Raw genomic sequence first — 12,857 nt, 5'->3', positions numbered from 1 at the left:
ATTCTCTCACCACTCACCAGGCTTCTCATAATCGCTTGCCTTTGCTGACTCCATTTTACCCGAAGTGAACACTTTTCTCAAGGCCTTTCCACCCTCGGAGGTCTGCCCTTTCTCCCAGCCCCCGTGCGGTGTCCCCTGGCCTGAAGCCTTCCGCACACACCTGGCACAGAGGTTCCACCTGTGTGTGCACCGGAGGGAGCTGCCTGGGGCAATTCAAGTTGAAAGTGAGCCGCTCCCCAGGAATGTGACTTCCTTGGAGGGCTCTGGGCAGGCACATAATTGGGCTCAATAGCTCTTCAATAAAAGAAATGGAAAGTGGAAATTTTTTTATTGGTGGTTTCTATGGCAGACAAAGAGAAATTTAGCCTCTGAATGGATAAGTAAGTACATATGAAAAGGGATTTTTTTTAATATATAAAGGATAACTGGGCTTGAAAACAGAATGATATGTAACAGGGGATGCAGAGGCCTAGATCAAACCTTGCCTTGATCTCAAATACTGGCTAACTGAAAAAAAATCAGAGAAAGCTTTTGTTTGCTGTCTATCTTGGGACCCCCTAGGAAAGGCTCACCGTGGGTTGAGATGACCTGGTCCACTCTTCTGCCTGTTCCTTTAAGAATTCACCAACAGAAAGTGAGGAGTAGCCCAGCTCTTTCTTGTTGTAACATCACGATTCGCTTCCAAAACCGTGCAGCACCCTCCGGGCTCGCAGCGCTGAGCGTGCTGGTGAGCCGAGAGCGGCGGCTCAGGGTCTCTTCTCTCCCCGCCCCCGCCCCGTGCCTCCTGCCGACCTCCTGCTGCCCCCGCCCTGGAGCAGTGCCGACCGCGCCCCCGCAGAATGTGCAGGTGGAAGCCGTGAACTCCACCACCATCCAATTCCTGTGGAACCCTCCGCCTCAGCAGTTCATCAACGGCATCAACCAGGGATACAAGGTACGCCTGGGGCCACAGCCAGGGAGGGGGCCGTCTCGGCGCCGGCGCGGTCGTATGATCAGGGAGGGGCCCCGCACCTCGTTTCGTGAGGAACCCACGGCATCCATTACAGACATGTTGACCTTGGCGGGGTCTCCTTTCATCCGCAGTCTTATCACCAGCCATACTGACTCATAAACTCTAATTACTGGTCGTCGAGAGGATGGTTGTTGGGAATTCCCTGCTGGTCCACGGGTTAGCGCTCTGTACTTTCACTGCCAAGGGTGCAGGTTCAATCCCTGGGTGGGGAACTAAGAGCCCGCACAGCCAAAAAAAAAAAAAAAAACCAGAAAAGGCTGGTTCCGCTAGGACTGAGCAACGCTATGAGAAGGCCATCCATTTAAAATGACCGGTGGGAGACCCGGCCTGGCAGGTTGAAATCAAACGCGTACCAAATGCTTCCTTCCAGAAGGGGGTCTCTCTGAGGAGCGCAGACTCGGAACAGAGGGCACGGGGCACAGCTGAGTGAGGTTTCTACCAAGTAATGATGAATAGGTGCCCCCTCACTGCTTCAGGACAAGTTCTGTGGGTGGAACCGAGACCTGCTGGCTCGGGGACCCTACCTGAACTGAGCAGACACAAAACGCGCTCCTGCCTGCCCTGTGCCGGGTCTGAGCACCAGCCTCTGACCTTCAGAGCTGTGCCTGCATGCAGCTTCCAGAAGCACAGCTCTGCTTTCCTTTTGGATAAGCATCTCCTGGCTGGGGCAGGGAGCCCGCCTTCATTTCATCTATAGTGTGATGTGTCCACGTATCTTGTGCAGGAGCAGGTCAACTCAGGGGTTCCACCTAGTTTGCTTAAAAACTTGATAATTTCAGATTCAGAGAGTGTTATTTCCTCAGAACGCAGTTCACTCCCCACCCCCGCCATTTGGAGTCAACTTATTAAAACACTTGTTTTTCACTAGAAAGACAGGCATAGTTGGAAATTTGTCCTGTCTTTTCTTTTCTCCCAGAGGTAGCTACAGACAGAAGTTTCTTTGAAATCACATTGATCAGTGAAGATCTTTCTGGCAAGACCAGGGCGTTCATTCAGTGGCTTGGTTGTCACCTTACTCTACATAAACATGCTCCTTGTCCTGTGGTGTGTCAATTTTCAGACCTAGTTAGTGCTAGAAATGTTTGATGTCAGAGGAATTAAAAGTCACATTCATACAGTAATGTGCCAAAACATTAAAATAACTTCCTTTGGAATGTGTATATATACTGTATTTCTGGTGACTCAGGTGGTAAAGAATCTGCCTGCAATGCAGGAGACTCGGGTTTGATCCCTGGGTCAGGAAGATCCCCAGAGAAGGAAATGGCAACCCACTCCAGTGTTCTTGCCTGGGAAGTCCCATGGACAGAGGAACCTGAAGGGCCATAGTCCATGGGGTCGCAAAGAGTCAGACATGACTGAGCAACTAACACTTCGATTTTCATAATCAGTCTCCCCAAATCCATTTTTAGAAAACCGGCATGAGATAAATTATAAATAATTAACACTGTTCCCATTGAACTTAGGACTTCTTTTTGAGTCAGAGTAGGTGCCCATCCAGAAAAATATTTGTATTGATGTTTCATTGTACTGATCCATTCAAATAACAGGTAATGTCATCTTTACTTCTTAATGTTAAATATATGTATGTTCTGCAACAAGTTTAAGTGAAGAGAAAGTGAAAGTTTGAGAAGTGTCTTTTTTCCCAATGTGAGTTACAGTAGATATTCTATATACACGTGTATAAAATGCATATAGGAATATACACGTGCTCAGTTGCTCAGTCACGTCCAGCTCTTTGTGACCCCGGGGACTGTAGCTCGACAGGCTCTTCTGTCCGTGGGATTCTCCGGGCAGGAATGCTGGAGTGCATTGTCCTGTCCTTCTCCAGGGGATCTTCCCGACCGGGGATCACGTCTCCTGCCTGTCTCACATTGGCAGGCGGAGTCTTCACCGCTGCGCCACCTGGGAAGCCCATAAATATACATATTTGTACTCAAGTAGTCTGTGAGATATCTTTTAAAATCCATATTTTTCAGCGAGATTATAAAATGTAGACTATAGTAAATTTCTTGATCATGATTTTGCATTCTTCGAAGACATATTATCACAAAATAAAATTTTGGTGCAGATTTGAGGCTGAAAGCATGAAATTAAACCTCGTTTTCACCCTGTTCCATCCCAGCTTCTGGCTTGGCCAGGTGACGTCCCCGAAGCTGTCACTGTCGTCACCATTGCCCCAGACTTCCACGGAGTCCACCACGGGTACATCACCAACCTGAAGAAGTTTACTGCTTACTTCACGTCCGTTCTGTGCTTCACCACCCCCGGGGACGGGCCCCCGAGCACGCCGCAGCTCATACGGACGCATGAAGACAGTGAGTCCCCTCTCCAAGGGTCTCCTCAAGACCCCTTAGTCATCAAAGAGGCTTGGGCCACTGTCCTGTCCAGCTTAGCTTCGTGTATCTATGGGGTGCGGGTGACCCTAGAGAAATAAGCTGGGAGCTGACCAGAGGGATCTCAACGGCTCAGTTAAGACTCATAGTCGGAGCCGTCTAGGCATTCGGGACCACGGAAGGACTTCCCGTGGGGCTGTGGCTCGAGTGGTTTCAAAGCTCTGTCTGGAGGTTTTGTGGTGATGGACTAGAGACCAAGGTGATGCAGTCTGGGGAGAAGGCGGACAATCATGAGAGCCTGTGCCCCGGACGCGGGGCTAGCACAGGGGAGACGCAGAGGCGTGTTACAGAGGGCCAGGGCTGGCGGGGCCCAGGGCCGGGGTGGGCAGAAGGGACTCTCCAGGATGACTCTGCAAAGTGCGGCTCGGGTGACGGGGCGGCGGTGACGGCCGTGACCAGAATGTGAAGGCAGGTCCAGGGCTGGGACGCGGGGCGCAGTCGGGGCCCACGCACGTCGAGGCAGCAGCGGGCCTGAAGAAGCAGATTTGGGAGTCCAGCACTTAGCGACTGTGACCGTGTTCTCCCAGGAAAGGCTGGGGCTGTAACGGAAGCGTGCAGTCTCACCACAGACGGAAATGCTTAAAATCAGTGCTACCTCGGGGCGTCTGAGTATGAGGCCCTTGGCAGTTAAACCACCTAAGTGGGTGCAGTCGCTTTGGGATCAGGGGGCTTCAGAGAAGCAGGAGGCTGGCTGGGCCCTGGCCCCGCCGTGTACGAGGAGGCTGGTTGGAGCCTGTGTGCAGAGGGGCAAGCAGGGGGCCTCGGGGTGGGGGGGCTCTGGAAGAGGAGGAGCTCTGCTTGCTGGAAGGCCCCTTCTCCACTGCCCTGAAGGAAACACAGCTGACTCCTTTATGACTGCAGGCGAGTGGGAAGGCAAGCCCCCCACCCCCAGTTGAGGGAGGCGGCGGTGAATTCTCGGAGCGCCTCAGGCACCCCTCGCAGCTCTTCATCATGTGGGCATTTTCTTCCATTTCATTATTGAGAGAAGAGCCCAGGGCAGCATCTCAGCTCCAGCCACAGCAGGTCCAACTGGACACTGGGTGTTACTTTCCAGAGGACACTTACTAAAAATAACAAGTGCCAAAAGCAGGGAACTTCTTCAGACAAATGAGAGAAGACTCCCGGCTGAACTCTTGACTTAAAAAGCTCTATTGTTGCCAGTTAGACAGACACAGTGGACGTGCGATTGAGCAAACCCCAGGAGACAGTGCAGGTCAGGGGAGCCTGGCAAGTTGCAGTCCATGGGGTCACCAAGAGTCGGCACGACTGAGCGACTGAACACCAACAAAGACAGACTCGATCTACGAGGAAACATCTCACCACGCTGGGCGGCCAGGGCGCAGGGCCTTCAGGGCCCCAGGCCCACCGTCAGGAAGAAGGAGAAACGTCACCGTGCTGGGCAGCCAGGGCGCAGGGCCTTTAGGGCCCCAGGCCCACCGTCAGGAAGAAGGAGAAACGTCACCGTGCTGGGCGGCCAGGGAGCAGGGCCTTCAGGGCCCCAGGCCCACCGTCAGGAAGAAGGAGAAACGTCACCGTGCTGGGCAGCCAGGGCGCAGGGCCTTCAGGGCCCCAGGCCCAGCGTCAGTAAGAAGGAGAAACGAGAAGTTTCTTGAGAGTTGAGAAGAGTAGCAGTGACATCATCTTTTTAGAATTTTCTAACTGAACCACCATTTTTTGATAGACAGGGAGCCTGTCAGTCCTACCTAGAAAGACAGAGCATCCTCGTGGGCATGGACGGTCTCCCTGAGAGGTGGGAGGTGGGCTGCCGTTGGCCTTCCCAGGTGGCGCTAGTGGTAAAGAGCCGGCCTGCCAAAGGAGACCTAAGAGATGCGGGTTCAATCCCTGGGTTAGGAAGATCCCCTGGGGGAGGGCATGGGCACCCACTCCAATATTCTTGCCTGAAGAATCCCATGGACAGAGGAGCCTGACGGGCTATGGTCCACGGGGTCACACAGAGTCAGACATGACTGAGCGACTGAGCACGCACAGGGCTGCTGTCAGCTCTGGGGGTGCAGCCTTTAAAAGAGGACCTGGGGCTCTGCGTGCCAGCGAAATGGCCCCCATCACCCCATACTGACGACGCAGATGGCGCCCTGGTCAGTTCTGCACACACAGCGGGCCTCCTTCTCCAAAGCTCTGATGAAATAAGAACTGTGGGGAGGGGGCGGGGGGGGGCAGCGCAGCAGAGAGGAAACAGAATATAAATTTCAGCCGAGACGCTGCCAGCTGGTTCCAGCAGAGCTAGAGGACAAGCATATTTGGGCAGGAATCCAGGAAGCAGAAACACTGAGAACATAAAAGGAGCAAAAAGCTTTCTTCGCTATTCTATCGATCGAAAAAAAGAACAAGTCAGTTCAAAAATCCGTCAGAGTGTCCTTCTGGAATCTTAGAATTGGAGGAGGACGAGACGGTCTTGACAGCCATCCTGCTTTACGGTGTTCCACACTCAGAGAGTGAAATTTGTCAGAGTGTGTGAGCTTATCCATAAAGAGTCTTTTGAAAGTTTCGCCCAGATGAGTGAATTTGCTGAGGCTGTTATCATTTTTTTTTTTTTTTAAATCACGAGGTGTGTTCAGAGGCTTTGTCCAAGTACCAACTGGGTACCAGGTGTGGGATTCGCCTTAAAATCCTGCTGTCTCTACAGGGTTGACAGTGGGCAGAACAGGGCTGAGGCCGGTTAGCTGGAATCCTTGAGCTCGGCTCCAGGATGGACACCAGGGACCCTTGACTTCATGCTCTCCTGTTCTAGGCTGAAGAAACCATGTTTTGTTATTGTGAGAAAGCTCTCTGTGTGCCCTTGCCCAGAGGTGTCCACGGGAGGCCAGTGGGAACCTGGTTCCCCACCCAGCAAGGAGCACACTTGTCTCCCCTCTGAATCTGCCTTTGCTCCTCCCTTTCCTCCCCCTAACGTTCCCCTGCGCTTCTCCTGCAAAAGGGCAGAGGGGTGCATGTCGGGGGTGCCACCGCAGAGAGGCACGCGGAGCAGGGCTGGTGACCTGCGGGTGCAAGGGGTGCCGCCAGGCGCCCCACGAGGCCCGGCTCGGGACTTGGGACGCAAGGGACCTCCACTCTCTTCCTCTCCCCCCGCCTCACCAGCCCCCGCCCCGTCTGACCACTGCGCCTCCTCTCCAGGGTCTCCTTTCCCACCTGCCCCCCCGCCACGCGGCACAGAGGGGACCTAACCAGCACGTGTGACCCGTCACTGTGGGCACAGTCACCTGTCACCTCTTCCCACCTCCTGGGGAGGCGGCCCCGAGGGCACCGGGTGTGGGGGCGCTGGAGTGCTCAGCCTGGAGGAGCTGGAGCAGGCGGTGGGCTCAGAGCCCCCTGGTGGCCCCCGCAGTCCCTCCAGGGCAGGCAGGAGACCCGGGTGCTGGACCCAGCTCCAGGCTGGCCCCTGCGCATCCCTGCTCTGAGCCGGCGTGGAATTCTACAGCCGGAGAACCGGGGCAGGGTCAGAGCGGACTCCTGACGACCCTCTGGGTCTGAGAGTCCGGACCTGTTTAGCTCACGTGCTGGCCTTTCAGGCCTCTTCTCTCTGGCGCTTTGCAAACCGACAGTAAGCTCAGCTTAGAAACGACTCCATGTTCTGATGGCGTGATAACTGACAGCTACTGACAACAGCAGCCCGTCAGTCAGCGTTCTTGTGAGGCCGGGGACGTGCTAACCGCTTCCGTGTTTTATTACATGTTTTTCTCACAATTACCTTGCAGCGTGAGTTACTTTTATTTTCCCTGTTTCGCAGATGAGCAAACTAAGGCTTAGCCACTCTAAGGACCACAGAGCCGGCCAGCAGGGACCAGGCTTCGGCCCAGCCAAGCCCAGCATTGAAGCAACTGCAGCTCTGCTGCGCTGCCCTCCTGCCTTAGGAGGAGGCTACTGTCAGGGAAATTCAAGGGAAACATGCAATTTTTGCTGGAAATTTCTCACGCCTGCCCTGCCCCTGGGCTCCCTGGGGAGAGTAAGTGCAGGTCACAGCCTGGATCAGGCTGGCAGGCATCGGCCAGCGACCAGGCATGGCCGGCCCGGCCTCCTGGCCAGGGCTCCTGGCTGCGGCCCCACACGAGACAGACACACAACACGGATGCAGGGGCGTCAGGGACGCTGGAGTAAGCAGTAGCCTGCGGGGTCCAACCGCCCGATTGTTCAACTAGATCCGATGAGGAGAAAGAGCAGGGACTGCGTCCGCATCTCCCACTGCCGGTCTCTGCAGTTCTCAACGAGGCCGGGGTGAGGCCGACAGAAATCACTCATGTGACCGTAGCCCAGTCCCTCTAACATCTCAGACCCTGTGCTTCTGGGTTTTCTCTGGCTTTTCCTGAGGGCTCTGACCGGCAGGCTTGGTCCCGGCTCCCGCCTCCTTCCACAGACAGACGTTCCCCACCAATCCGTCTGGAGAGAATCGGGCTGCATGCTAACAGATGTCTCTGGTTCTCATTTCCAGAACCGGGAGCCGTGGGCCACCTGAGTTTCACTGAGATTCTGGACACGTCTCTCAAGGTCAGCTGGCAGGAGCCCCTGGAGAAAAACGGCATCATTACAGGTAAGGGTCTCTGTGGTCAGAAAAGGCAAAACAAGTCTGCCCCACACAGAGGGACAGACACAGCTCCAGGCGCCACAGCTGGCAGCGCCCGGGTGCCCAGGGCCTGCAGGGTGACTGTCACAGGGCCAAGGTGGGGGGAAGACCTGTCCCGGGGCCTCGCCTCGTGTGGGCGCCTCCTGGCTGGGCTGCAGCCTCCCAGCGTGCCGGCTCGGTCTCCTGGGCGTGTTCAACATGCCCCTGACATGCCCAGGAGACTCGTGCTCCGGGTGTGTCCTCTCACCACTATTTCTCTTCCGTAATCTTGTGGCCGTGGAGGGAGTTGACAGCTGAGATCACGGCAGTGTTACAGCTGAGGAGGCTGGGGCTCGGGTGGGCAGGGAGAGCTGAACACAGGCACCGTGATGGGGTGGCCCTGCCCCCGCCTTCCCCCACCCCCTGGCCCCACCCCAGAGAGCGGCCAGGCCACGCCTGTCCCCTGCCCCGATGCCAGGCCACCCGGGGGGCACTGCAAGTGAGGGGCGTCCAGGGAGCAGGGCCCCAGGCTGCGCGTCGGCCGCCTCCTTCTCCTGCAGTGCCGTCTCAGGGGAACGGCTCACTTTGGTAGGACTTTTAATGATTTCATTTTGTAGAAGAGGTTTTTGAAGAACCTTCCAGATTATAGGGCTGAATTTCCATTTAAATCGCATCATCCACACGCAGCACAGGGGTTGGCCCAGGCTCCCCGCCCAGGGCCGGGGCTTCGCTCCACGTGTTCCCGGGGCCTGTGCCGCTGGCCAGGGGAAGGCCGGGCGATTCCGCTTCCTCAGTGGTTAGGTGCAGACAGCTTATAAGTATTATATCCCGGCAACTGAACAGCCGTTTCAAAGACGAAGATGCGTTCATTGAAAGAAGAATGTCTGCATTTCCCTCCTAAGTAACCAGTTAGCTCCCAGTGGGATGTGTGCGCCACGGGCACTGCCCAGCTTCTCCAGCTTGGAATCCGATGGGCCCCGCCCGCCTCCCGAATTTCCTGCCCCACGTGGTGTTCACACGGTTCCATGTCCTTATCTCTGTAACCGCCGGGAACGCAGCAGAGACAGGGTGCATTCGAAGGCTCACAGCATGCTCTGATCCCGGGATTGTGACTGGCTCCAGCCGCAGGTTCACACGGGGCCTCAGACACAGCCCCCCACACACAGCCCGGGGTCTGTCCCTATGCTGAGCTCCCCGCTTCTCTCCTGTTGCTCAGGAAGGTGCCCTCTGCTCACCTCACCCAACCAGACCCCCTACAGGGGGAGTGCTCCGATCCGGGAGGCGCCACTAGGGGCACCGTTGAGCCAATGCCGCCTCTGACCCCCTTAAATAAATGCATGAATCTAGATCTGCCCTCAAGAAGCTGTGAATGATGTTAAGTCCAGGAAAGGGGGACAGTCCCTACGGAAATCAGACCTCCAAAGCCCAGTCTGCTCACACTCTGAGGCCTCTGGGCAGAGGACGCAGTGCCGCATGTGTAGGGAAGACACCTGGAAGGAATGAGACCAAGTGGCGGGGGTGGTGTGGCAGAGAAGGGCGGTCACCCAGAGGAATCCAGCTTCCTGGGGCTTTAAGCTGCACAAAGGGAGGAAATCAGACGACCAGCAAGAGGGAAGCAAACTCAGAAGCACTGAAAGCCGAGCAGCGGCCCCCACGTGGAGGGAGTCCTTCCAGCTCAGCCCTGTGGGGACACCTGTGGCCCGAATCAGAGTGAGTGAGAGCTGCAGTTGCCACGGACTTCAGGGGGCCGGGGCGCCACGGGGCAGGCAGACGTTTCGCCTTCATCGGCTCAGCCCTGAGGATCCACAGAAAGGGGGTACGTTTCAAAAACCTGGCCAGCACGCCTCAGTGGACAGACTCCACTGGAAGGTCTCCCACTGACAGTCGCACCCTCGGCCCTTCCCAGGCCTCCCAGCAACCGCCCGCCTCTCCCTTCCAGTGTCCAGCCTTGTGGGAAACCCACGGGCATCACCCCCCCGAGTGGTGCCCACCTCCCCAGGCTGGGCACCCGCAGCCAACACTCCTGATTGATGACCATCAATTCCTGCAGCTAATAGGGCTTAATGAACCCAATTTCGTGTTTTATTAAACAAACACTTGCAGTCACCAGCAACAGCTACTGTTTGTCATGGAACTCGGCCTTCGCAGCTCGCGCTGTTCAGAGCCGGCCACCCTGCCCTGGGCTGGAAGCAGGTGTGCAGTGGCAGCTCCGAGGGTCAGAGCTTCAGGCAGACGCTCCGCTCCAACCATGCCTCCCTCGGGGGCACGTTGTTCCTCCTGGTCTGTTCTCTGCCTCACCTCTCCCCTCAACTCCGTAAGATGAGCTGCAGGTAGAGGGGGGCCTTCCCAGAGGCCAGACCCCGGCTTCAGTGTCCCCACAGTCACCCCCCAGGACCCCTGCCCTCTGTGGGACCCTCCCTGCCCTGGATGCTCCACTTGGACATGCAGGGCAGCACCCCCAGACGGACTTGGTTTCCCGTGGGGCACGCCAGCCACACCCCAAAGGCCTTTTACAGGCTGAAGGGAGAGAATCCCACCAAGTACAGCAAAAGAAAACCGTGTTTGTGTTTGTGGGCAAACCTGGCCTCCGAAAGCCCCTTTCAGGAAGCGTCTACAGGGCACCAGCCACCATCCCTCCCAAGCCATCCCGTCAATGCCCGTCAGAGAAGCTGCTGAGCAGATGGCACCACAACATCCAGTCTTGCGCACGGGCCGCTCTGTGGCCCAGACACCCGTAGGAGACTGGGTGCTGGGAGCTCCCCTGAAGCGCCCAGAAGGAGCCAGCGGGAGATGGCAGGGGCGCGGGGCGCCCAGCGAACTCCGCCCGCGCTGCCCCTGTACAGGCAGCATTCCCCACGGTCCCCCCCAAACGCTGATTTATGAGCAGGAAGACACGGATAGACAGCTCACGATTGGATGCACTGCTCTCTCGTGGAGAATGAACTTCAGCTCAACAGGGAATCGTTTCTGAAGCCCCACTGGTCATTAGTCTCAGTTAGGCAGCATTTGGAGCAGGTAGGGCACACCCTGGGAAGGGGGCTCTCTCTTCCCTCCTCCCGCACCGGGCCCCGAGGAGCACTCCGGCCAAGCCTGCCTGCAGGGGCCTTGCCCACCACGTGCCCACGCTCCATGCCTCTGTGCGGAGCATCCAGGCCCGCTGCTGTCGCTGGCCTTTGCCGCGTCCTTTCCCGAGCGTGTGAGGGCCTTCCGTTGTGCGCTTGGCTTCATTTGCATCCACAACGGCCGCCCACCAGACTGTTGCCGTGCCATGGAGCCCTGCTCATCCTCTTCTGCTGAGGGTGCTGGAAGCGCTGTGTTTGGACTCCAGGTTGCCATGCAGAACAAGATGCTATATTTTAGTAAAGCTTGATGAAGAACAGCTTTTAAACAAAGAGAACTGTCTGGCGGACAAGGTGGTGATGTTAACGGCACGCGTGAGAACACGAGTGTGTAACAGCACCCTTCTCGTCCGGTGCGTGCGGGGCCAACTCGAGCCTCTCAGAGTGGAGGTCCCTCGGACAACCCCCAGTCCTCCTGGGTGCAGCAGGGTTCCCCAGAGCCGGCGGGCTGGGAGGGCGCTCCCTGGGAGGGTGAGGAGCTGCGGCCTTGGTCCCCTCCTCCGTGAGGCGGGGGCAGTGATGCTGCAGCCTCAGAGCTCCGTCCGAGGCTGAGTGAATTCACGCGCGTGGGGCACTCAGGACATCACAGGTCATGGACACGGCGTGTGTGAAGTCACCGGTCCTCACTGCCCTGCCGGGTGGTCTGGTTTTCACTGTACACTTAGTCCCAAAAGTCTGACTCAGCAAAAAAAAAAGAACGGATGGATTTTAGAGCCTTGGGGTGTTCCTGCCTCTGAGGGTGAGGGAGGGCAGGTCAGGGTGGGAAGCCGGGAGGAGCCTCTCAGGTCTGGGGTGAGCACCGTCCTCTGTGCGCAGAACGACGGGGAGGGGAGGGGCCCGGGAGGCAGCCGAGTCCGCGGTTCGGTTCACGTGGGCCCGCGGTGGGGACCCCGCGGCCGGAAGTGCAGCTCAGGGAAGCGGGGGCTGCCGTGTGCGGCAGGGCCCCCCTGTCCTCCACGGCCTGCTGCCCCGCCCCCGCCCCCCGCAAGGGCCGCGCCCCACGCCCACCCCCACACCCCCGCCCGCGGAGGCCGCCAGGCTGCGGGGCAGCTGACGGGCAGAGGCTTCTAGCGTTATTTTTTTCTCCAAAGTCCTGAAGTCCCAAGACTCTCCTCTAAATTCTTGTTTACCTGCAAGTGCAAGTCTCTCGCTCGATTTATTGCTTCATCAGAGTGAGAAGGAGCACAAAGAGCCTCCCAGCACTTCTCTCTCCACGCTCTCGGCCGGGAGGACAGAAGAACAGCGCTCTCAGCACTTCGCCCCGGCCCGGGGCCCTCCATCAGCGCCTCCCTCGTCGGGGGTGGGGGGGGGGGCGCTCCGAAGTGTTCTCTGATCACAGAACACACCCCCGCAAGGCAGCGACTCAGGGCTGCCTGGGTCTTTTTTCTCTGAGCCCCGGATCGCGATGGGACCCAAGGCTGAATGAATTGTGATCCTGAGGCCCCGACGGATGAACTTGAGCACGGGTGGGGGGGACCTGGTGTCACGCTAGGAAAACAGGCTCAAGGGGGAAGGAGGGCTGGGAGCAACGCAAGTGGTCGGGGGAGAAACTTTACCGCAAAAAGCGCTTTATCAGTCATTTTATAAGGGAAGAGCGGCAGCGTTTCCACAAATTAGTTGCAAGCCAGGAGCAAGCCTCTGATTTAGGGCGCTGGGTGATGAAAATATGGGTTTATAAAAATGGAAATGCGGATGAAGCGCGTGCATCATCTGACGAGGGAAGGCTGCACAGAGGACAGCAGACCAGCCCTCCTCCGTCAGCCCCTCCGTCCTCCCCC

General features: G+C 57.3%; 1 protein-coding gene across 1 annotated transcript in view; it reads left to right on the top strand.

The window, feature by feature from the left end:
* The window catches only part of SDK1 (sidekick cell adhesion molecule 1), a 745,496-nt gene that overhangs the window by 620,470 nt on the left and 112,169 nt on the right, over positions 1-12,857 (top strand). Inside the window, exons 18-20 of the mRNA XM_070780283.1 lie at positions 819-934; positions 3,135-3,327; positions 7,850-7,948. Coding sequence (XP_070636384.1) covers positions 819-934; positions 3,135-3,327; positions 7,850-7,948 — 408 coding nt within the window. The remainder of the gene's footprint in view (positions 1-818; positions 935-3,134; positions 3,328-7,849; positions 7,949-12,857) is intronic.

This window comes from Bos indicus, chromosome 25 (assembly GCF_029378745.1).
Source record: "Bos indicus isolate NIAB-ARS_2022 breed Sahiwal x Tharparkar chromosome 25, NIAB-ARS_B.indTharparkar_mat_pri_1.0, whole genome shotgun sequence".
Classification (NCBI taxonomy): domain Eukaryota; kingdom Metazoa; phylum Chordata; class Mammalia; order Artiodactyla; family Bovidae; genus Bos; species Bos indicus.
This window is presented reverse-complemented; position numbering and strand designations above follow the sequence as displayed.